At 37.3% G+C, this 22,533-nt stretch overlaps 1 protein-coding gene and 1 non-coding gene across 3 annotated transcripts in view; one reads left to right on the top strand and one right to left on the bottom strand.

Annotated features, from left to right (window-relative positions):
* The window catches only part of STAG1 (STAG1 cohesin complex component), a 504,547-nt gene that overhangs the window by 214,794 nt on the left and 267,220 nt on the right, over positions 1–22,533 (top strand). For both annotated transcript variants that reach the window (XM_061167656.1, XM_061167655.1), the window contains one exon: positions 5,160–5,256. In XM_061167656.1, the coding sequence (XP_061023639.1) occupies positions 5,160–5,256 (97 nt within the window). The remainder of the gene's footprint in view (positions 1–5,159; positions 5,257–22,533) is intronic.
* Positions 6,102–6,174, bottom strand: TRNAG-UCC (transfer RNA glycine (anticodon UCC)). The gene has a single exon. It is a non-coding gene; the product is annotated as a tRNA-Gly (tRNA).

The raw sequence follows: 22,533 nt of genomic DNA, 5'->3' as shown, positions 1-22,533 counted from the left end.
CTATTTCGTTTTGATGTACCTTGTGAAGTTTTTTATTTTATTCTCCTCTTCACCTATCAGCCAAGGCCCTGTAAATTATGACAAGTTGTATCATCCACGTGCTTGTGTCCATACTTGGTAATGTCTCTAAGAGTTATCAGTCTGTCAGTCTAAGAAAGGCTTATCTTTTTGGAGTTAATTGTTCAGATTCTTTGGTCCCTACACTCTTAAAACTTTTAAAATATATAACTTTGTTTCCTCCCAGATGAATAATCAGTTATATCAGTATCATTTATTAAATGAACCACTCTTTTCCATCTAAAATTGAAATATCTCCTCTATTATAGCTTAAGTTTTAAATATACCTGTATCTATTTCTGTGCTCTATTGTCTTATATTACTTTTCTAGTCCTATGTTGCTTTCAATCTACATTGTTTTCAGTGTTCTTGTATTTTTTTAATATTCTAGTGCAAGTCCCTCCTCACTAGTGTTACTTATTCAGAATGTTTTGGACTCTTCATATATAACTGGTGGGATCATAAATTTATATTTGTATTATACATTGGGAGCTAAAGAAATTTATTCACAGCATTGAGTGCATTCACAATGCCAGGTCCCATGTAGAAGTGGGGCTGTTCTTTGTGCCATACTTTGTTACCTGGGTCACAAAGCTTTTCTGCTTTACTCCTGAGCTCAAAGTCACTGTTGACCTGCTTTATCCATTCTTAGGCCTCAGCACCATGCTTAGCCAACAGACCCAGACACAATATGCAACAGAGCTGAACCTTGAATAGGTACTAAGGGCTGTTCATTCTTACTCGTTTTCTTTTTACCCTCTATTACCATCCAAGAAAAAGAAATGCAACAAGGCAAAATGGTTGTCTGAGGAGGCCTTAAAATGAGCTGAGAAAACAAGACCTAAGTGAAAGGGAAAGATATACCTAACTGAATGCAGAGTTCCAGAGAATAGCAAGGAGAGATAAGAAAGCCTTCTTAAGTGAATGATGCAAAGAAATAGAGAAAAACATTAGAATGAGAAAGACTAGAGATCTCTTAAAAAAAAAATTGGAGATACCAAGAGAACATTTCATATAAAAATGGGCACAATAAAGGACAGGAGCAGTATGGACCTAACAGAAGCAGAAGATGTTAAGAAGAGGTGGCAAGAATACACAGAAGAACTGTACAAAAAAGACTTCAATGACCCAGATAATCACAATGGTGTGATCACTCACCTAGACCAGACATTCTGGAGTGTGAAGTCATGTGAGCCTTAGGAGGAATTAGTACGAATAAAACTAGTAGAGGTGATGAAATTCTACCTGAACCATTTCAAATCCTAAAAGGTGATGTTGGCAAAGTGCTGCACTCAATATGCCATGAAATTAGGAAAACTCAGCAGTGGCCATAGGACTAAAAGAGGTCAGTTTTCATTCCAATCATAAAGAGGGCAATGCCAAAGAATGTTCAAACTACCACACAGTTATGCTCATTTCAAATGCTAACAAGGTAATACTCAGAATCAACGTGAACCGATAACTTCCAGATGTACAAACTGGATTTAGAAAAGGCAGAGGAATCAGAGATCAAATTTCCAACATTCGTTGGATCATAGAAAAAGCAAGAGAATTCCAGAAAAACATCTACTTCTGCTTCCTTGATTATGCTAAAGCCTTTGACTGTGTGGGTCACAACAAAGTGTGGAAAATTCTTAAAGAGATGAGAATACCAGACCACCTTACCTGTCTCCTGAGAAACCTGTATGCAGGTTGAGAAACAGCCATTAGATCTGGACATGAAACAATGGACTGGTTTAAAATAGGAAAAGGAGTACTTCAAGGCTATCTGTTGTCAACCTGTTTATTTAACTTATATGCAGAGTACATCATGCAAAATGCTGTCTGGCTGAAGCACAAGCTGTAATCAAGATTGCTGGGAAAAATATCAATAACCTCAGATATGCAGATGACACCACCCTAATGGCAGAAAGCGAAGAGGAACTAAACAGGCTCTTGATGAAGGTTAAAGAGGAGAGTGAAGAAGCTGGCTTAAAACTCAACTTTGAAAAAACTAACATAGCATCCGGTTTCATCACTTCGTGGCAAATAGATGGGGAAAAAATGGAAACAGATTTTGTTTGTCTTAGTCTCTAAAATCACTGTGGATGGTGACTGCAGGCCATGAAATTAAAAGAGGTTTGTTTCTTGGAAGCAAAGCAGTGACCAACCTAGACAGCATATTAACAAGCAGAGACATCACTTTTCCAGCAAAGGTACGTCTGGTCAAAGCTATGGTTTTTCTAGTAGTCATGTACGAATAAACTTTTGTACTGTGGTATTGGAGAGGACTCTTGAGAGTCTCTTGGACTGCAAGGAGATCAAACCAGTCAGTCCTAAAGGAAATCAACCCTGAATATTCATGGGAAGGACTGATGGTAAAGCTGCAGCTCTAATACTTTGGCTACTTGATGCAAAGTGCTGCCTCATTAGAAAAGACCCTGGTGCTAGAAAAGATTGAAGGCAGATCAGAGGCCAGAAGATTTATATTATTGTAATATAAATGAACTCTGAAGAGCCAGGGCAAAGTAGCTGCAGCCTTACTACCTGTTCATGTGATAGGAGATGTGAAATTAGCCTGAAGCATCAAAGAAATGGTCCCTGGATCTGAACAGGAAAAAAATGGCCCCTGGATAATATGAAGCCTCTTCACTTCCACTGATGGGATGATAAACAAATACATAAGAACTTCACTGTAGTCCTAAATCTTCATCAATAAATCACTGTATCTCCCATGGGGGGAAAAAAAAAGATTGAAGGCAGAGGAGAAGGGGACCACAGAGGACAAGATGGTTGGATGGCATCATGGACAACTCAATGGACGTGAGTTTGAGCAAGCTCCAGGAGACCGTGAAGGACAGGGAAGCCTGGTGTGCTGCAGTCTATGGGGTCACAAAGAGTTGGACATGACTGAGCGACTGAACAGAAATAAATGTACGAATGTGAGAGTTGAACCACAATGAAGGCTGAGCACAGAAGAATTGATGCTTTTGAATTGTGGTGTTGGAGAAGACTGTTGAGAGTCCCTTGAACAGCAAGGAGATCAAACCAGTCAATCCTAAAGAAAATCAGCCCTGAATATTCATTGGAAAGACTGATGCTGAAGCTGAAGCTCAAATACTTTGGCCACCTGGTGGGAAGAGCCGACACACTGCTAAATACCCTGATGCTGGGAAAGACTGAAGGCAGGAGGAGAAGGGGACAAAAGAGGATGAGATGATTGGATGGCATCATCAACTCAGTGGACATGAATAAGCTCTTGGAGATAGTGAAGAACAGGGAAGCCTGGTGTGCTTCATTCCATGGGGTTACAAAGATTCAGACACAACTGAGCAACTACCACCACCCTTGTATTTTCTTCATACTTTAAAAACAAAATCTACCAGATGGTAATGTGTTGAGAGAGAGTTGTTATATACACCAACTTTTAATTAAGTGTCTTCCCCTTAAACATATAAGGAAATATGATTGCTCCTCAGATCACTAAAGAAGAGAAATGTTCAATCAGAATGGGTTAAGATAAAAGGGCTAATGAGATCTAGAATTGGTGATATGTGGAGCACTGAATATCAATATTGTATGTTGCTGGAGGAAGTATAATTTAATATACCTGTTTTGGAAAATAGTATGATATTGTGTACTAAACCTCAATATATATGTACTATTTGTTAATAAGTCTGCTACTAGGTATGCATGCAGCAGAAAAAATGTTTATGTGAGAAGATGTGTATAGTTGTGTTCATAATAATTTTATTTGCAATAGCCCTAAAATGGAAACAACTCTTATGTACATCAATAGTAAATTGGGTTATAAGATAAAGTATGTTAAGTCAGTGAAACGCTGTCCAGCAGTACAAACAAGGAATTACTAATAACACATAGTAACATGACTGAATCTCACTGATAAAACATTGAAAGAAATCAAACACAAAACATAATAGTATTTACATGAATTTCAAAAGCATATCTATTGTTAAGGGATAATAGTTATGTTATTTGCTTGCTGAATGGTTACTAACTGGAAGGGAACATGAGGCAACCTGTTTTAGTTCTGGAAATGTTTTTTATATTTGCATTTTGGTTATGGTTATACAGGTGCATGTATATGTAAACCTACATCAAGGAATACCTTAAGATTTCTGCATTAATTATACATAGTTGTAGCTAAGTTCAGAAATAAAAGTTTATTTAAAACTTTTTAAAAAGTAATTTTTATCTATTTCTTGTGCTTCCCCTTCACCCCCGGCAGAACTCTCAATAGTTATGCCTGGTAGTATGCTAAGTAGAATTACATTAAATTTATCTAACAATTTGGAAAGATTTTCTTGATGCAGCATGAAGCCTTTTTAACATGGAACTTATTTAAGTCATTTTCTGTAACCTAAAAGGTGTTTTTATAATGTTTTTCATTAAAATTTATATAGTCCTTCAATTTGTTTTTGGGTGATTTTAGTTGTGAGCAGCCTTCTCAATCCATTTGTATTTCATAATATTGCTAATGTTCAAATTTGATTTTGTACTTTTCCCTTTGTCAGTTGTCAAATTTTTTATGCATTAGCAGAGACTCAGTAGAAAAGAATTGTCCTTATTGATATTTTACTAATTTTTGCATAAACTAAAATCTTTAAAATATGTGTTAAATGTTTAGGGATGCATCCTTGCCTCATTCTTCTTAGAGCTGAAAAGTGTCAAGGTTTCCACAGGAAATATGTTTTGGCCTTAGTTTTTATGTTGTTTACCAACATTATCACATCATCCCAGTTTTCTAGACATGTTTTTATTAAGCATGGCTCCAGGATTTTTATCAGATACCTTTTGAGATCTGATTTGAGATTATAATTTGAGATTATAATTATTTTTTTTATATTATTTTTCTTCTTTGCATTGTTGATTAATTGAATTGAGTTCCTAATATTGAATCATCCTTGTATTTCTGGGAAAAAATGCATTTTATTATATATGGTCTTAATTTTATATTATATATATAATTTTATATATGTGATTTAATTAAGTAGTTTTCTTGTTTAAATAGCTACACATAGAAAACCAGTAATTTATTGAAAATTCATTTGCTGTAATATCAATTAAAATTTTTTTCTTTCTTCTTTTTTTTTCCCCCACAGTCTGTGGTCGATGACTGGATTGAATCATATAAGCAAGACAGGGACATTGCACTTCTGGACTTAATCAACTTTTTTATCCAGTGTTCAGGATGTCGAGGTACAGAATGTTGGAATATATGATGTACACTGAGACTGTCAGTCCAGCAGTTTCAAATTTACTTTACCTTGTGTTAATCATTCTTAATTCATTCTGGAATTAATTGCTAGTCTTTTGTGGTAAAATTATTTTATTTAAAAATATTTCTCTTTATCCTAGTTCAATTTTTGCTCATAACAGATTTCTGAAATTTTAATGTTTTGAAGGAAATCTGAAATTAAGGAGTTGTGAATTGACCTTTTAGATCATAAGATTTTATAATTAATATTTACGGATATTATTTGTATCTGTGCTCTATATTGTGAACTGTGCCAGTTGCTAACATTCATTACTTTGGATCCTCATCTTGTAGATGAAGTGCTTGAAGCTTAAATGTTTGAAGGTAACGTAAATATGAAAATCAGGTTTAAGTTTACAATCATTTGGAATCCATAGACAATTTGTTAAAAAGTGAAGTTATTCTTATCATATTAGTAGGTAACTGATACAGACCTTTTTTCTCTGGAATAAATATTAACAGGTTAAATTGTACTGTATGGGATAAATCAGTTGGTTAACACCATTCTTTGCTTATCAATGCAGAAAGGTGATCTTCCATTGAGGTCACTGATCAAATTGATTTCTTGAAGGCTTTCTTATTTCTGAATAAATTATCACTCACCATATTAACATAAGAATTTTATCAAATATTTACAAAGTACCTAGGTTATTGTTCCAAAGTGTATATATATATACTATCAAGACAGTCTCTGCCCCAGTAACTATTAGAATATGTTTAATTTTTTTTTTTAATATATATATTTATTTGACTGCATGAGGTCTTAGTTACAGCACATGGGATCTTGTTCCCTGACCAGGGTTTGAACCCGGGCCCCCTGCATTGGAAGCACAGAGTCTTAGCCACTGAACCACCAGGGAAGTCCCTAATTTTTATTTTTTTTAATAATTTCTGCTTTAATTTTTTTTAATGTACTTTCTCCTTTGAGTTTATTTGCTATTTATTTATTTGGCCATGCCATGCAGCGTGTGACATCTTAATTCTCCAGTTGGGAATCCAGTCTGTAGCCTACTGCAGTGGAAGTGTGAAATCTTGATCACTAGACCACCAAGAAAGTCCCTGTTGAGTTTTTAAAGAAGGATGTTTTGCAAAGAAAAGGAGGGAAATATACCAGTAATTCACTGAACTGCTTATTACCAGGAGAGTAATAAAATTGGATACAATTTAATGACTGTTTCAGCTTGGCAGTGTATGTGCCATACTGTGTGCTTTACATGTATTAGCTCGTTTGATATTAGTTTGACACTTCTATCAGTCAGATATGATTTTTATTCTGTTATTCAAGAAACTAAGGATTCAGGGCGTAGGTTAGTTTTTGGACATCATCCAGGTTTAAAGTGCCGAATTCCCGATTTAGGTTCAGGCTTGTCGCTATCTGGAGTCTCCATGTCTAACCACAAGGTGTAATGTAGGAATAACAAGGAGGAGCTTCTGATTCAACCTAGGCTGTGTGTTTCTGTATATGTGTGAATATGGGGATATTTGTAAGAAAGTGCATCTGAAAGGAACAAACTTGATACTGGAACTGAGGTGCTGAGTAAGAGTAAATTAAGGTGGAAGAGAAAGGTCCACGTTGACAGTTGGTGTAAAAATTCCAGAAAAAGAGAAAGTACAGCATACTCTAGTGCATAAAGAGAGTTTGTGGCAGCAACCTGGAGCATAGAGTTAGGTGAGGACTGGCAAGAGATTAGTTTATTTGAAGGAAAGTTAGTTTGTTAATTTTACAGTCTTAAACTGGGAAAGGCAAGTACTGAGTGAAGTGCATTATATATGTGATCTTGTCTAATCTATGTAAGTGTCCCGTTAGAATGAGTTTCGATTTTAAAACAAATGGTAGTCTTAAAATTTTTTGCTTTTGTAAATTGTTCATATGGTTCAAAAAAAAAAAAAAGCAACAAGAGAAATGTAAATCAAAATACCTTTACTATTTCTTGCCTTCCCATCTATCTCCACAGAGTCACTTCTTCTTAACTCCTTTACTGTATATCCATCTGTCTGTGTGTATGAGTAGGAAATGTATGCTCATTTCTTCCTCACCCCTTTCACACAAAAGATACTGGTGTATAGAGAACTTTCTTGGTTTCCTGCCTTCCCTTCCCTCTTTATTTCCTTTCCTCCATTCCCTTATATTTCTCCCCTTCCTCCCTTTCCCTTCCTTTTCTTCCCTTTCTTCCCTCCTCTCCATTTCCTCCCTTCCCTCTCCCTCTTTTCCAGCATCAAAGCATTCCTTTTTATGTATGTACAACAATTTATTTAACTAGTTGTCTGTTAACAGTGCATTAACTACTGTCTGTTGTCTTTTGCTCTTACAATGAGTAATTTCATGTGTACCTCATTTGTTCTTTGTGGCAGAATAAATGTCTGTAGGTTATTATATTTTTAATTATATTAGATATTTCCAAATTTCCTGTTATAGAAATTATGTCCATTTTACTCCGATCAGTAATATATGAAAATATCTGTTTCTATTTGGTCTCCTCAACAAAGTGTTTTTATCAAATTTTTTTTATTGGTCTTATGAATGATTTAAAAATACATTATATGATTTTTTTTAATTGAGGTGAAATACACTTAAACAGTTAACCATTTTAAAGTGGGTGGTTTAGTAGTTTTTAGCACATTAATAGTGTGCTATTAATAGCACATTAATAGCACCTCTTTCTGGTATCAAAACTTTCATTATCACCCCAGAAGAATACTTATCATTAACTAGTCACTCCACATTAGCCTCTTCCCTGCAGTCCATGGCTACCTCTAATCTGCTTTCTGCTCCTATGTTCTAGTCATTTTATGTAAAAGGAGATTGTACAGTATATGATCTTTTGTGTCTGATCTCTTTAATTTAGCATATCTTGGTGATTTTTCTGAGGAGTAGCATATATCGATAAAATTCATTTCATTGTATGTATATATTACAATATGTTTATCCATTCATCCATTGATGAATGGACTTGTACTTTTTGGTTGTTGTGAATATTGCTACTATGAATATTTATGGCCAGGTATCTATTTGAGTACTTATTTTTTAATTCTTTGGTGTAAATACCTAGGAGTGAAATTGCTGGATCATATGGTAATTCTATTTTAAGTTTTTGAGGAACTGCCAAACTGTTTTCACAGCAGCTGCACCATTTTAAATAAATTCTATAAATATATGAAGACTCTTATTTCTCTACATCCTCTAAAACACTTTCACTTTCCAGTTTTAAAATTTTAATGTCCTAGGGGGTATGAAATGGTGTTTTTTTTTTAATGGTTTTGATTTGCATTTTCTTTATTACCAGTGATTTGGGCAACTTTTTGTGTTTTTGGGCAATTTGTATGTCTTTTTGAAGTAATGTGTATTTGAGTCCTGTGCTTATTTTGAAATTAGATGGGTTTTATTTTTGCTGTGAGTTATTGTATTAGAGTTCTTTGTATATTCTTAATACTAAATCTTATCAGATACATAATCCAGAATTGTTTATAACTTGCAACTACTCCAACACTGTAGGTTGTGTTTTCCCTTTATTAAAGATGTCCTTGGATGGACAAAAGTTTTAAGTCTTTGTGAAGTCCAACTTTTTTTTTCATTTCTTTTTCTCATGCTTATGGTATCAAATCTATGAATCCATTGCCAATTCTAAGAGCATGAAGATTTACCTCCATATTTTCTTCTAATAGTTTTATAGTTTTAGATCTTATATGTAGGTCATTGATCCATGGTTAAGTTCTGTATTTGGATGATTTTAATTTGTATTTCTCTTACATGTGTGACTTGAGAGCCATTTTTATTTATTTTTTTTCAGTTTTCTGTTCTTATCCCTTGCTACTTTTCCTTTCAGCTATCTTCATAGTTCCTGATAAGGCATTTGACAAAACAGATTTTAAAACATTTTAGTATATCAGATTGAGGTGCATCTTTTCTTAACATGTTTAAAAGAGAATGCTCACTGTCTCTCATATTAGTGCAGTATAATAAAAATCTAAAATAGATTCAAGTACCTGTGAACCTGTAGTAAGCAGATACTACTAGCACATATGAAAGAAGACAGCTGCAAGATACAACTATACACTATACCATTTTTCATCTATCAGATTGATAGAAATTATAAGTTATAATCTCTGTTCTTTAGGCTGTGAGGAAACAGACACTCTTAAATTACTTGTTGGAATAAAAGTGGATACATATCTCATAGATATAAATTTGACGTTATCTACCAAAACTCCCTCATAGCTCAGTTGATAAAGAATCAGCCTGCAGTGCAGGAGACCCTGGTTCGATTCCTGTTTCAGGAAGGTCTGCTGGTGAAGGCATAAGCTACCCACTCCAGTATTCTTGGGCTGCCCTTGTGCCTCAGCTGGTAAAGAATCTGCTTGCAATGCGGGATACCTGGGTTTGACCCCTGGGTTGGGAAGATTCCCTGGAGAAGGGAAAGGCTTACCTACTCCAGTATTCTGGCCTGGAGAATTCCATGGACTATACAGTCCACGGGGTCGCAAGAAGTTGAACCCGACTGAGCGACTTTCACTTTCACCAAAACTCCTTATGTTCTTATCTTTTGATCTAGCCATGCTGTTTCTGGAATTTTGCCATGAAGATATACTTCCATCTTACAAAAATAAATGCACAAGGTTATTTGGTAACATATTTGTAGTTGTGAAATATTGGAAACAACCTAAGTGCCAGTGTATAGGACAGTGATTGAGTAAACTGTGGCAAAGCTTATTCAGTGGAGCTTTTTGGCATGGTGAAAAATTGTGAAGAAAAACTGTGTGGGCTAATGCGGGGAGATTTTCAGGACACATTTATTTTTTTAAGTGCAAAAGAGTGTCTAAAAGTATTCAACTTTTTTTAGAGGAAAGAAGAGAAATAATAGAATATACACATGTATCTGGTCACTTGACAATAAAGAAACAAAGGGAAGATAAGACACAGAATAATGATTGCCTACCTGTAGGGTATAGTGACAGAGAAGGCAATGGCACCCCACTCCAGTGCTCTTGCCTGGAGAATCCCATGGACAGAGGAGCCTGGTAGGCTGCAGTCCATGGGGTCGCAAAGAGTCGGAAACGACTGAGCAACTTCACTTCCACTTTTCACTTTCATGCATTGGAGAAGGAAATGGCAACCCACTCCAGTGTTCTTGCTGGAGAATCCCAGGGACGGGGGAGCCTGGTGGGCTGCTGTCTATGGGCTCACACAGAGTCGGACACGACTGAAGCGACTTAGCAGTAGCAGCAGGGTATAGTGAAAGTGAAGTCACTCAGTCGTGTCCAACTCTTTGTGACCCCATGGCCTGTAGCCTACCAGGCTCCTCCGTCCATGGGATTTTCTAGGCAAGAATACTGGAGTGGGTTGCCATTTCCTTCTCTAGGAGATCTTCCCTATCCAGGGGTTGTACCCGGGTCTCCTGCATTGTAGGCAGATACTTTAGTGTCTGAGCCACCAGGGAAGTCCCCTGTAGGGTATGTGTGTATGTAAATGGAGTGGAAAACTTACAGGGAATTGGGGTGGAGGGATGATACTTACTGGAATATACTTTTTGAACAGTCTTGACTTTGGGAGTTATCTTCATGTTTCATATACTCAGAAAAAAAGAAAAATCAGTGAAGATGGATGGAAAATCCAAGACTTGGATGCACTCAGAATAGATGAATCATGCATAAATAACACATGCTGAAGAGTATAAAAAGTACAAACTAAAATTTGAACTCAGTGCTTATACTCCAAAACTAGTGGGGGAAAATGAAAAACATAATATTTACCTCCTCAAATTGTCTCCTTACAAGATATGTATTATGAATAAAATGATACTTTACCTGTACAAACTTAATAGACACCACCTTAAACAAATGATGAAAGCAAAACTGTGCAGTTACAGAACCAGTTGATAGCATGTGCTTCATGGTAGGCACTTACAAGAACTCCACCTCATTTTTGTATTATTCTAGTCTATAGTACAGAGTCTGAAACTACTCATGAGAAAACAGTGGGCAAGCTCAAGTTGAGGTATATTTTTCATAATACCTATCCTGTGTTCTGTAAGAGTGTCCATGACATGGAAATAGAAATGACTAAGAAAACTGTTCCAGAACTTAATGCAATACACGATCTTAGGTTTTTCTTTTGACACAAAGAACATTATTGAGATAAATACTAAATTCCAAAATCTGTTCTGTGAATTAGAACATATATATTATATTGTTAATTTCAGTATTCTGATCATTGTTCTGTAGTTGTATTAGATTTTTGTTTGCTTTGGGGAAATATATATAGGAGTATTGATGAATAAAGGGATATGTGAAGAGGGAAAGGATAAAAAAGGTAAAATGTTTACATCTGAAAATTTGGTGATGGATATTCAGAATCCCGTGTACTTTTCTTACAACTTTTTTGTAAAGTCTGGAAAGTGAAAAATGGAAGGATGAAAAATCCTTTTAACCCCAAAGCCAACATCATGCTCAAGGGAATCTAGTAGAGTAATTTTCATTGAAGTCAAACAAGACAGAGATGCCCATTTTCACAACTGCCAGTTAATATTAGCCATATAAGCCAGCATGTTTGTGGTGAAGCCAGTAAAGTGAAGTATATATGATCACTATTTGAGAGTAATATTGAAAGTTGAGAAATTTCAAGAGGAACAATTTGCAAAACTAGTAAAAACAATATAATAATTCTGAAAGAGATCAAAATGGCAGAGTATGAGGATGCTGAGCTCCCTTCTCCCTGATGGACATCTAAAAATACAGTACATGTGTGGCTACTGTTACTGAAACAAACTGTACACTGATAGAACAGCCTTTCTGTAACCAAGACTGCAAAGAAAGATTCACACAGAGTTTAGTAGGAAGAGAGGAGAAATGATCAGTTCCAGACTTGCACCCCTAGCAAGGAGAGCATATCACAAGCTCGAGGATCCTCCCTGGGTTTTGAGACATTTGAGCTACATATTTGGCAACCCAGATTTGGGGTCTCTTACCAGGAAGATGAGTCCGCTTAGCTGGTTTGAAATCCAGTAAGACTTACCATATGGTTATACAAAACCACAATTCCACTTGTGGTTGCATACAAACACTGGCTTCCCCTCGGGAAGAAGGTGGAGGCAGCAGATTGACAATGACCTGAGAGTCTGACTGATTTCCTGAGACTGTCCCATTGCACACGCTAGCTTGCACCGGGTGCTTGGTCCGGCCCCGCTTGCTGTAACACCGTACTCTCCTGGGGTGAAGACTGCCATTACCAAGTAGGGTGAGGACTTGGAGATTCGGAGCTAGCTCAGACTCAATCTTCTGTCGGAACAGAGCGAGGGCAGTCCCAGACTGGATGGCTTCACAGGAGAATTCTACCAAACATATTAAAAATGTCTACTACCTGTCCTTGTCAAACTTTTCCAATAAGTTGAAGAGGAAGAAACATTCCTAAATTCATTCTTTAAGGCCACTAATGCACAAAGACTGCCCCCACCCCAAATACAAGCCAATATCTCTGATGAATATAGTTACAGAAATCTCAAGAAAATATTAGAAAACCAAATTCAGCATCATCAAAAGGATCATACACCAAGATCAGAATTCAGTAACCAGAAGGATCATACACCATGATCAAAATTCAGCAATCAGAAGGATCACACACCATGATTAAATACAGGGATGCAGGGATAGTTCAGCATTCATAAATCAATATACCACATTCATAAAAAGAATAAAATTATGCAGTCATTTCAGTAGACAGAATTCAGCATTCATTCATTCATGATAAAAGCTCTCATCAAACGTGAAAGTCGATCAGTCGTGTCTGACTGTGAGACCCCATGAACTATGGAATTCTTAGGCCAGAATACTGGAGTGGGTAGCCTTTCCCTTCTGCGGGGGATCTTCCCAACCCAGGGATTAAACCCAAGTCTCCCACACTGCAGGTGGATTCTTTACCAACTGAGTTATCAGGGAAACATCAAACTTGTTATGGAGGATATATAGCAGTATAATAAGGTGAAGTATGACAGACACACAGCTTTTAGGTTAGTGCAAAAGTAATAGCGGTTTCACAGCCTGAGTTTTAAATCATTATAACTAGGCACAAACACATCTTTATTAAACAAAAGAGGAACCATTACAGTCAACACATTTTTTTGCCAGTGAAAAATAAGTTTATTTCTGTAGCATAAATATCCGTGCTTTGGGATTCAATGAACTCTTGGAAAGCATTTTCTGTGTCCTGCTGGTTATGGAAACATTTTCCTTGCAAAAAGTTGGCAAGATGCTTGAAGAAGAGGTAGTTGGTACCGGTGAGAGGTCAGGTGGATATGGCTGATGAGGCAAAACTTTGTAGCCCAACTTATTCAACTTTTGAAATGTTGGTTGTGTGACCTGTGGTCAAGCATTGTCGTGGAGAAGAATTGGGCTCTTTCTGTTGACCAGTGCTGGCTTCAGGCATTCCAGTTTTTGGTGCATCTTATCAATTTTGTGTACATGAGTAAAAAAATCTTATATTTGTGTTTCCAAAATTTTTATTTCTGAACTCTAGGTATTAAAAGAAATCATTATAAGTAGAGTCTTCATTTTTTCTAAAGTAGACTTTATTTTTTATAAGAGTTTGAGGTTTACAAAAAAATTAAGTGAAAATTACACAGTTCCCATATACCCTCTTCTCCCCTCAGTTTCACCTGTTAACATCTTGTACATTTGTTAAACTTGATGAAACAGTTTTGATACATTATTAGCTAAAGTCCTTAGTTGACATTAGGGTTTGTCCACTGAAAAAAATGCACAATCTAAAAGTTGGGAATCATGTTTTATTTTGTGGACTTGCTGAGGACCTAAGCCTAAAACATAGCCTATGAGATAGCTCAAAGGGACTACTCCAAAGAGGTAAGGGAGGAACCAGGATATATAGGAGTTTTTGCACCAAAAAACAAATATTAGTATTTTATTTTGTCTTGTTTTTTTAATTGGAGGATAACTGCTTTACAGTATTGTGTTGGTTTCTGCTGTACAAAAACTCGTATCAGCCATAATTATATATAACCCCTCCATCTGGACCTCCCTCCTACCCCACTGCATCCCATCTATTTTAAACACAGTAGTGTGTATATGTCAGTGCTACTCTGTCAGTTCATCCCACCCTCTCCTTCTACCACAAGTTCATTCTCTACATCTGTGTTTCTGTTCCTGCTCTGCAAATAGGTTCATCGGTACTGTTTTATCTTGATTCCATATATGTACATTAATATATAATATTTATTTTTTTCTCTTTCTGACTTCACTCTGTTTAACAGGCTTTAGTTTCATCCACCTCTGTTCATCTGACTCACGTTTGTTTATGGCTGAGTAATACTCCATTCTATATTCATACCACACCTTCTTTATTGTTAGTATGTCGATGGGCAGCTAGGTGGTTCTCATGTCCTGGCTAGTTAACATAGTCCTGCAATGAACATTGGGGTACATGTGTAAAAGTTATGGTTTTCCCAGGTCTGTGCCCATTAGTGAGATTGCTGAGTCAGAGGGTGGTTTTAGTCCTAGTTTCTGAGGACTCTCCATACTGTTCTCCATAGTCACTGTATCAATTTACATTGCCACCAGCAGTGCAAGAAGGTTCCCTTTTCTCCCCATCCTCTACAGCATTTATTGTTTGTAGATTTTTTTAATGATGGCCATTCTGACTGGTGTGAGGTGGTACCTCACTGTAGCTACCTCATTGTAGCTTTGATTTGCATCTCTCTAATAATGAACAGTGCTGAGCTTCTTTTCATGTGTTTATTGGCCATCTGTGTGTCTTCTTTGGAGAGATATCTGTTTAGGTCTTCTGCCTCTTATGGGATTGGGTTGTTTGTTTTTCTGATAATTAGCTGCATGAGTTGCTTATTTCCGAACTTTGTTGCTTCACTTGCAGTTATTTTCTCCCATTCTTAGGGTTGTCTTTTCACCTTGCTTATACTTTCCTTTGCTGTGCAAAAGCTTTTAAGTTCAATTAGACCCCATTTGTTTATTTTTTTTATTCCCTTTACTCTTAAGAGGTGGGTCAAACAGAATCTTGCTGTGATTTATGTCAAACAGTGTTCTGCCTATGTTTTATAATTTACGGTTTCTGAACTTATGTGTCTGTCTTTAATCCATTTTGAGTTCATTTTTGTGTGTGGTGTTGTTAAATGTTATAATTTCATTCTTTTACTCATAGCTGTCCAGTTTTCCCAGCACCACTTACAGAAGAGACTATCTTTTCTCTATTGTATATTCTTCCCTACTTTGTCAAGGATAAGGTGCCCATCAGTGTGTGAGTTAATCTCTGGACTTTCTTGTTCCATTGATCTATATATATTTTTTTGCCAGTATCACACTGATCTTGATTACTATTCCTTGGTACTATAGTCTGAAGTCAGGAGGGTTGATTCCTCCAGTTCCATTTTCTCTCTCAAGATTGCTTTGGCTGTTTGGAGTCTTTGGTGTGATATTTTTTCTTCTAGTTCTGTGAAAAATGCCATTGGTAATGTGACAGGGAATGAATTGAAGCTGTAGATTGCTTTGGGTAGTATAGCATTCCCATCCAAAAACATGGTATATCTCTCCATCTGTTTGTGTCATCTTTGATTTCTTTCATCAGTGTTTAAAGTTTTCTGTATACAGGCCTTTTGTCTCTGTAGGTAGGTTTATTTGTATATATTTTATTCTTTTTCTTGCAGTGATAAGTGGGATTGTTTTCTTAATTTCTCTTTCTGATTTTTCATTATGAGTTTACAGGATTGCAAGAAATTTCTTTTTAATTTTGTATCCTGTGACTACTGAATTCACTGATTACCTCTAGTAATTTTCTGGTGGCATCTTTAGGGTTTTCTGTGTATATAGTATTATGTCATCTGCAAAGAGAGACAGCTTTACTTTTTTTCCAATCTGGATTTTTTTGTTTGTTTCTTTTTCTTTTCTGATTGCCTGGACCAGAACTTCCCAAAACTATACTGAATAATAGTGGTGAGAGTGTGTACCCTTGTCTTGTTGCCAATCTTACAGGAAATGCTTTCAGTTTTTCACCATTAAGAATAATGTTTATTGTGGGTTTGTCATATATGGCCTTTATTATGTTGAGGTAGGTTCCCTATATGCTCACTTTCTGGAAAGTTTTTTGTCATAAATTGGTATTTTGTTTTGTCGGAAGCTTTTTCTGCATCTGTTGAGATGATCATATGGTTTTTATTGTTCAGTGTTTGTGTGGTATATCACATTGATTCATTTGTGTATATTGAAAAATCCTTTCATTCTTGGGATAAACCAACTTGATCATAGTATACGATCCTTTCAATGTGTTGTTGGATTCTATTTGTTAGTATTTTGTTGAGGATATTTGCATGTATGTTCATCAGTGATACTGGCCTGTGATTTTCTTTTTTTGTGATGTCATTGTCTGGTTTTGGTAGTGTTCCTCCGGCTCAATTTTTGGAAGAGTTTGAGCAGGATAGGTGGTTAGCTCTTCTCTAACCATTTGATGGACTTCTCCTGTGAAGCCATCTGGCCCTGGGCTTTTCTGTTTTGGAATATTTTTGATCTCAGTTTTCATTTCTGTATTTGTGATTAATCTGTTCATACTTTCTATTTCTTCCTGGTTCAGTCTTCAGAGTTTATACTTTTCTAACAATTTGCCCATTTCTTGCAGGTTGTCATTTTATTTGCAGATGGATGCTTACAGTAGTTTCTATGATCCTTTGTATTTCTGTGTTGTGTATTGTTAGTTCTCTTTTTTCATTGCTAATTTTATAGATTTTATTCTTCACCCATTTTTCCTGATGAGTCTAGCTAATGGTTTATGAATATCATTTATCTTCTCAAAGAACTAGCTTTTAGTTTTATTGATCTTTGTTGTTTTCTTCACTTCTTTCTGCTGTAATTTTCGTGATTCTGTTCCTTCTACTGACTTTGGGGGTTTTTCGTTCTTTTTTAGTTCCTTTAGTTGTTAACCTTACTGGCATCCCTTTGTATGTTATCTGTTGCTTTTCCCTTGCTGCTTTCAATAATTTTTCTTTGTGTTAATTTTTGTTAGTTTAATTGATATGTGTCTTGCTGTATTCCCTTGTAGCTCAGCTGGTAATGAATCCGCCTGCAATGCTGGAGACCTGGGTTCGATCCCTGAGTTGGGAAGATCCCCTGGAGAAAGTAAAGGCTACCCACTCCAGTATTCTGGCCTGGAGAATTCCAGGGACTATTCAGTCCATGGGGTTGCAAAGAGTCAGACACGACTGAGCGACTTTCACTTCACTTCACTTGTTGTATTTCTCATTTGGTTTATCCTGTTTGAGACTCTCTGGTTATCTTGTACTTGAGTGGCTATTTCCTATGTTAGGTAAGTTTCCAATTATAATCTCCTCAAACATTCTCTCATACCCTTTCTTTTTTTCTTCTTCTTCTGAGGCCCCTGTAATTTATATGCTTGTGTATTAAATGTTGTCCCAGAGGTCTCTGCAACTGTCCTCATTTCTTTTCTTTATTCTGCTATGCTTCAGTTATTTCCACCATTCTATCTTGCAGCTTAGTTACTTGTTCTTCTGCCTCAGTTATTTTGCTATTAGTTTCCTCTAGTGTAGTAATTATTTCAGTTTTTGAGTCATTCATCACTGATTGTCTGTTCTTTAGTGCTTCTAAGTTCATGTTAAACATTTCTTCTATCTTCTCTATCAGAGCTCCATTCTATTATCTGTGCCTTCCTTCTGTTTCCCAGATTTTAGATCATCTTTACTATCATTACTCTGAATTCTTTCTCAGATAGACTTCCTATTTCCTCTTCATTTTTTTTTTTTTTGATCTTGTTGGTTTTTACCTTTCTCCTTCATCTTCCGCATATTTCTCTGTCTTCTCATTTTGTTTCATTTACTGAATTTAGGGTCCCCTTTCTACAAGCTTCAGGTCGTAGTTCATCATAACTTGTAGCATCTCAGTCCAGTGGGTTGGGTTTGGACCAGTGCCTTGTGTAGTCTTCCTAGTGAGGGGTCTGGTGCCTGTGTTCTGTTGGGTGGATCTAGATCTTCTCTTTCTGATGGGCAGTGCTGCCTCCACAGTGTGTTTTGGGGAGTCTGTCAGTTTAGTATGTGTTTACACAGCTTGTCTGCTAATGGGTGGGGTTCTGTTCCAATTTTGCTAGTTGTTTGGCATGATGCATCCAACACTGGAGCTTGCTGGCTGTTCAGTGGAACCAGGTTTTAGTGTTGTCAACTAAAATGATACACAAAGTGAGAGTTCCAGATTAAATTTTATTTAGGGCAAAATGAGTATAGCGGCTTGGGAGACAGCACCTCAGACAGCTCTGATAGACTGCTCCAAAGAGGCTGTGGGGAAAGGTCAATGTAGAAGATTTTGGTGAAGGGACGTTAAGTGCAATCAAGTGCCTACTTTACAAAATGTTTTCTGCTAGTCACAAGGAGCTGATGTCATCATGAAGGGATTTAGTGATTTTCTAGATGTGAAAAGATGCAAGCATTGGGATCTTGAAGTAGTTCCTGAAAATATATAACTATCTGAAGACCTGTTCCACCAGTTTCCCTGGAGCAAAGTGCCTCATTCTTCACCCTGAATTCCTCTCAGGAGGTATTGAAGGTCAGTAGCTGCAACAGCACAGACAGGGTGCAGTCACCATGAAGCAGATGACAAAAGCCCTTGTTGTTGTTCACTTGCTGCCAGATGCTTTTGGGAAGTACCAGTTTGTAGTTGACAGGCAAGTGCTACTTTGTAGTTGACAGTGTTGAGATGGAGGCCTTTTGGAGAGCTCTTGAAGCCATTTATACTGGATTGGGACTTGAACCCATGTGCTGGGACTCAAATGCAGCCGAAACCCGTCTTAGAATTTGAGCCCACGTGGTTGGACTGGAACCTGGCCAAAATTCTGTTTGGGACTTGAACCCATAAGACTGGAAATCTAACCCACCCAAAATCCATGGTACCTGATTTCAGGACCTAATGAAGCTCAGGTTCTTGATGTCTTATCTCTGAAAGAATTCAGTGAGACAAACTGATGGGTAAAAGGTGGGTTTATTCAGATTCAGAGAGAAACATACTTCACAGATAGAGTGTGGGCCATTTCAAAGGGCAAGTGCGGCTATGAAATGTGGCCTGGTTAGTAATTTAATATGCTAATTACTGGGAGGATTATTCCAACTATTTTGTGGAAGGGGTGGAGATTTCCAGAAATTGGGCCTACTCCTTGGTCTTTTGACAGTGCCTTAGGACTGTCTTTGGTATCTCTAATGTTCCTGAAGAGATCTGTAGTCTTTCCCGTTTCATTGTTTTCCTCTATTTCTATGCATTGATCACTGAGGAAGGCTTTCTTATTTCTCCTTGCTTTTCCTTGGAACTCTGTATTCAAATGGTATCAGTTCAGTTCAGTCCAGTCATGTCTAGCTCTTTATGACCCCATTGGAGCACGCCTGGCCTCCCCGTCCATCACCAACTCAGGAAGTTTACTCAAACTCATGTCCATTGAGTCGGTGATGCCATCCAGCCATCTCATTCTCTGTCATCCCCTTCCTCTCCCCCTTTCAGTCTTTCCCAGCATCAGGGTCTTTTCAAATGAGTCAACTCTTGGCATCAGGTGGTAAAAGTATTGGAGTTTCAGCTTCAACATCAGTCCTTCCAATGAACTCTCAGGACTCATCTCCTTTAGGATGGACTGGTTGGCTCTCCTTGCAGTCCAAGGGACTCTCAAGAGTATTTTCCAACATCACAGTTCAAAAGCATCAATTATTCAGTGCTCAGCTTTCTTTATAGTCCAACTCTCACATCCATAGATGACTACTGGAAAAACCATAGCTTTGACTAGACGGACCATTGATGGCAAAGTAACATCTGTGCTTTTTAATATGCTGTCTAGAATGGTCATAAATTCCTTCCAAGGAGTAAGCATCTTCTAATTTCATGGCTGCAGTCACCATCTGCAGTGATTTTGGAGCCCCCAAAAATAAAGTCTGCCACTGTAGACTTTACTCTAGCAAAGGCTATTCTTCCTTTACTCCTTTGGCTTTTACTTCTCTTCTTTTCACAGGTATTTGTAAGGCCTCCTCAGACAACCATTTTGTCTTTATGCCTTTCTTTTTCTTGTGGATGGTCTTGATCCCTGCCTCCTATGTAATGTCACGAATCTCAGTCCATCGTTTTTCACATACTCCATCTATCAGATCTAATCCCTTGAATCTATTTGTCACTTCTACTATATAATCATAAGGGATTCGATTTAGGTCATACCTGAATGGCCTAGTGGTTTTCCTACTTTCTACAATTTAAGTCTGAATTTTGCAGCAAGGAGTTGATGATCTGAGCCACAGTCAGCTCCTGGTCTTGTTTCTGTTGACTCTATAGAGCTTCTCCAGCTTTGGCTACAAAGAATATAATCAATCTGATTTTGGAATTGACCATCTAGTGATGTCCATGTGTAGAGTCATCTCTTGTGTTTTGGAAGCGGATGTTTGCTATGAACAGGGCATTCTCTTGGCAAAACTCTACTACCCTTTGCCCTGGTTCATTCTGTATTACAAGGCTAGATTTGCCTGTTACTCCAGGTATTTCTTGACTTCCTACTTTTGTATTCCAGTCCCCTATAATGAAAAGGATATCTTTTTTGGGTGATAGTTCTAGAAGACCTTGTAGGTCTTCATAGAACTGTTCAACTTCAGCTTTTTCAGCATTACTGCTCGGGGCATAGACTTGGATTACTGTGATATAAAGTGGTTTTCTGTGGAAACCAACACAGACCATTCTGTCATTTTTGAGATTGCATCCAAGTACTGCATTTTGGACTCTTTTGTTGACTATGATGGCTACTCCCTTTCTTCGAAGGTATTCTTGCCCATAGTAGTATATATAATGGTCATCTGAGTTAAATTCACCTATTCCAGTCCATTTGAGTTCACTGATTCCTAACATTTCAATGTTCACTCTTGGCATCTACTTTTTCACCACTTCCAATTTGCTTTGATTCATGGAACTAACATTCCAGGTTCCTATGCAGTATTGCTCTTTACACTATTGGACTATACTTGCATCACCAGTCAAATCCACAGCTGGGTTGTTGCTTTTGCTTTGGCTCGATCTCTTTATTCTATTTGGTGTTATTTCTCCAGTGATCTCCAGTAGCCTATTGGGCACTTGCCGACCTCGGAAGTTCATCATTCATTGTCCTATCTTTTTGCCTTTTCATACCGTTCATGAGGTTCTCAAGGCAAGATACTGAAGTGGTTTGCCATTGCCTTCTCCAGTGGACCATGTTTTGTCAGAACTCTCCACCATGACCCGTCCATCTTGGGTGGCCCTACAGGGCATGGCTCATAATTTCATTGAGGCAGACAAGGCTGTGGTCCATGTAATCAGATTGGTTTGTTTTCTATGATTGTTTTCATGAAAACAGTAGAGGAAAACAATAGCATGGGAAAGACTAGAGGTCTTTTCATGAAAGTTAGAGATACCAAGTGAACATTTCATGCAGAGATAGGAACAATAAAGGACAGAAATGGTATGTACCTAACAGGAGCAGAAGATATTAAGAAGAGGTGGCAAGAATACACAGAAGAACTATACAAAAAAGATCTTCATGACCCAGATAACCATGATGGCGTGATCACTCACCTAGATCCTGACATCCTGGAATGTGAAGTCAAGTGGGCCTTAGGAAGCATCACTATGAACAAATCTAGTGGAGATGATGGATTTCCAGTTGAGCTATTTCAGATCCTAAAAGATGATGCTGTGAAAGTGCTGTACTCAGTATGCCAGCAAATTTGGAAAACTTAGCAGTGGCCACAGGATTGGGAAAGATCAGTTTTCATTCTAATGCCAAAGAAAGGCAATGCCAAAGAATGCGCAAACTACCACACAATTGCACTCATCTCATGTGCCAGGAAAGTAATGCTCAGAATTCTCCAAGCCAGGCTTCAACAGTACGTGAATTGTGAACTTCCAGATGTTCAAGCTTGATTTAGAAAAGACAGAGGAACCAGAGATCAAATTGCCAACATCCGTTGGATCATCAAAAAAACAAGAGAGTCCACAAAAACATCTACTATTTTATTGACTATGCCAAAGCCTTTGACTGTGTGGATCACCACAAACTGTGGAAAATTCTTCAATAGATGGGAATACCAGACCAGCTTACAGGCCTGCTGAGAAATCTGTATTCAGGTCAAGAGGCAACACTTAGAACCGGACATGGAACAACAGACTACTTCCAAATTGGGAAAGGAGTCTGTCAAGGCTGTCACCCTGCTTATTTA

Source organism: Dama dama, chromosome 19 (assembly GCF_033118175.1).
Source record: "Dama dama isolate Ldn47 chromosome 19, ASM3311817v1, whole genome shotgun sequence".
Classification (NCBI taxonomy): Eukaryota; Metazoa; Chordata; class Mammalia; order Artiodactyla; family Cervidae; genus Dama; species Dama dama.
The sequence above is the reverse complement of the archived record's forward strand: the minus strand, read 5'-3'. Positions and strand labels throughout refer to the sequence as shown.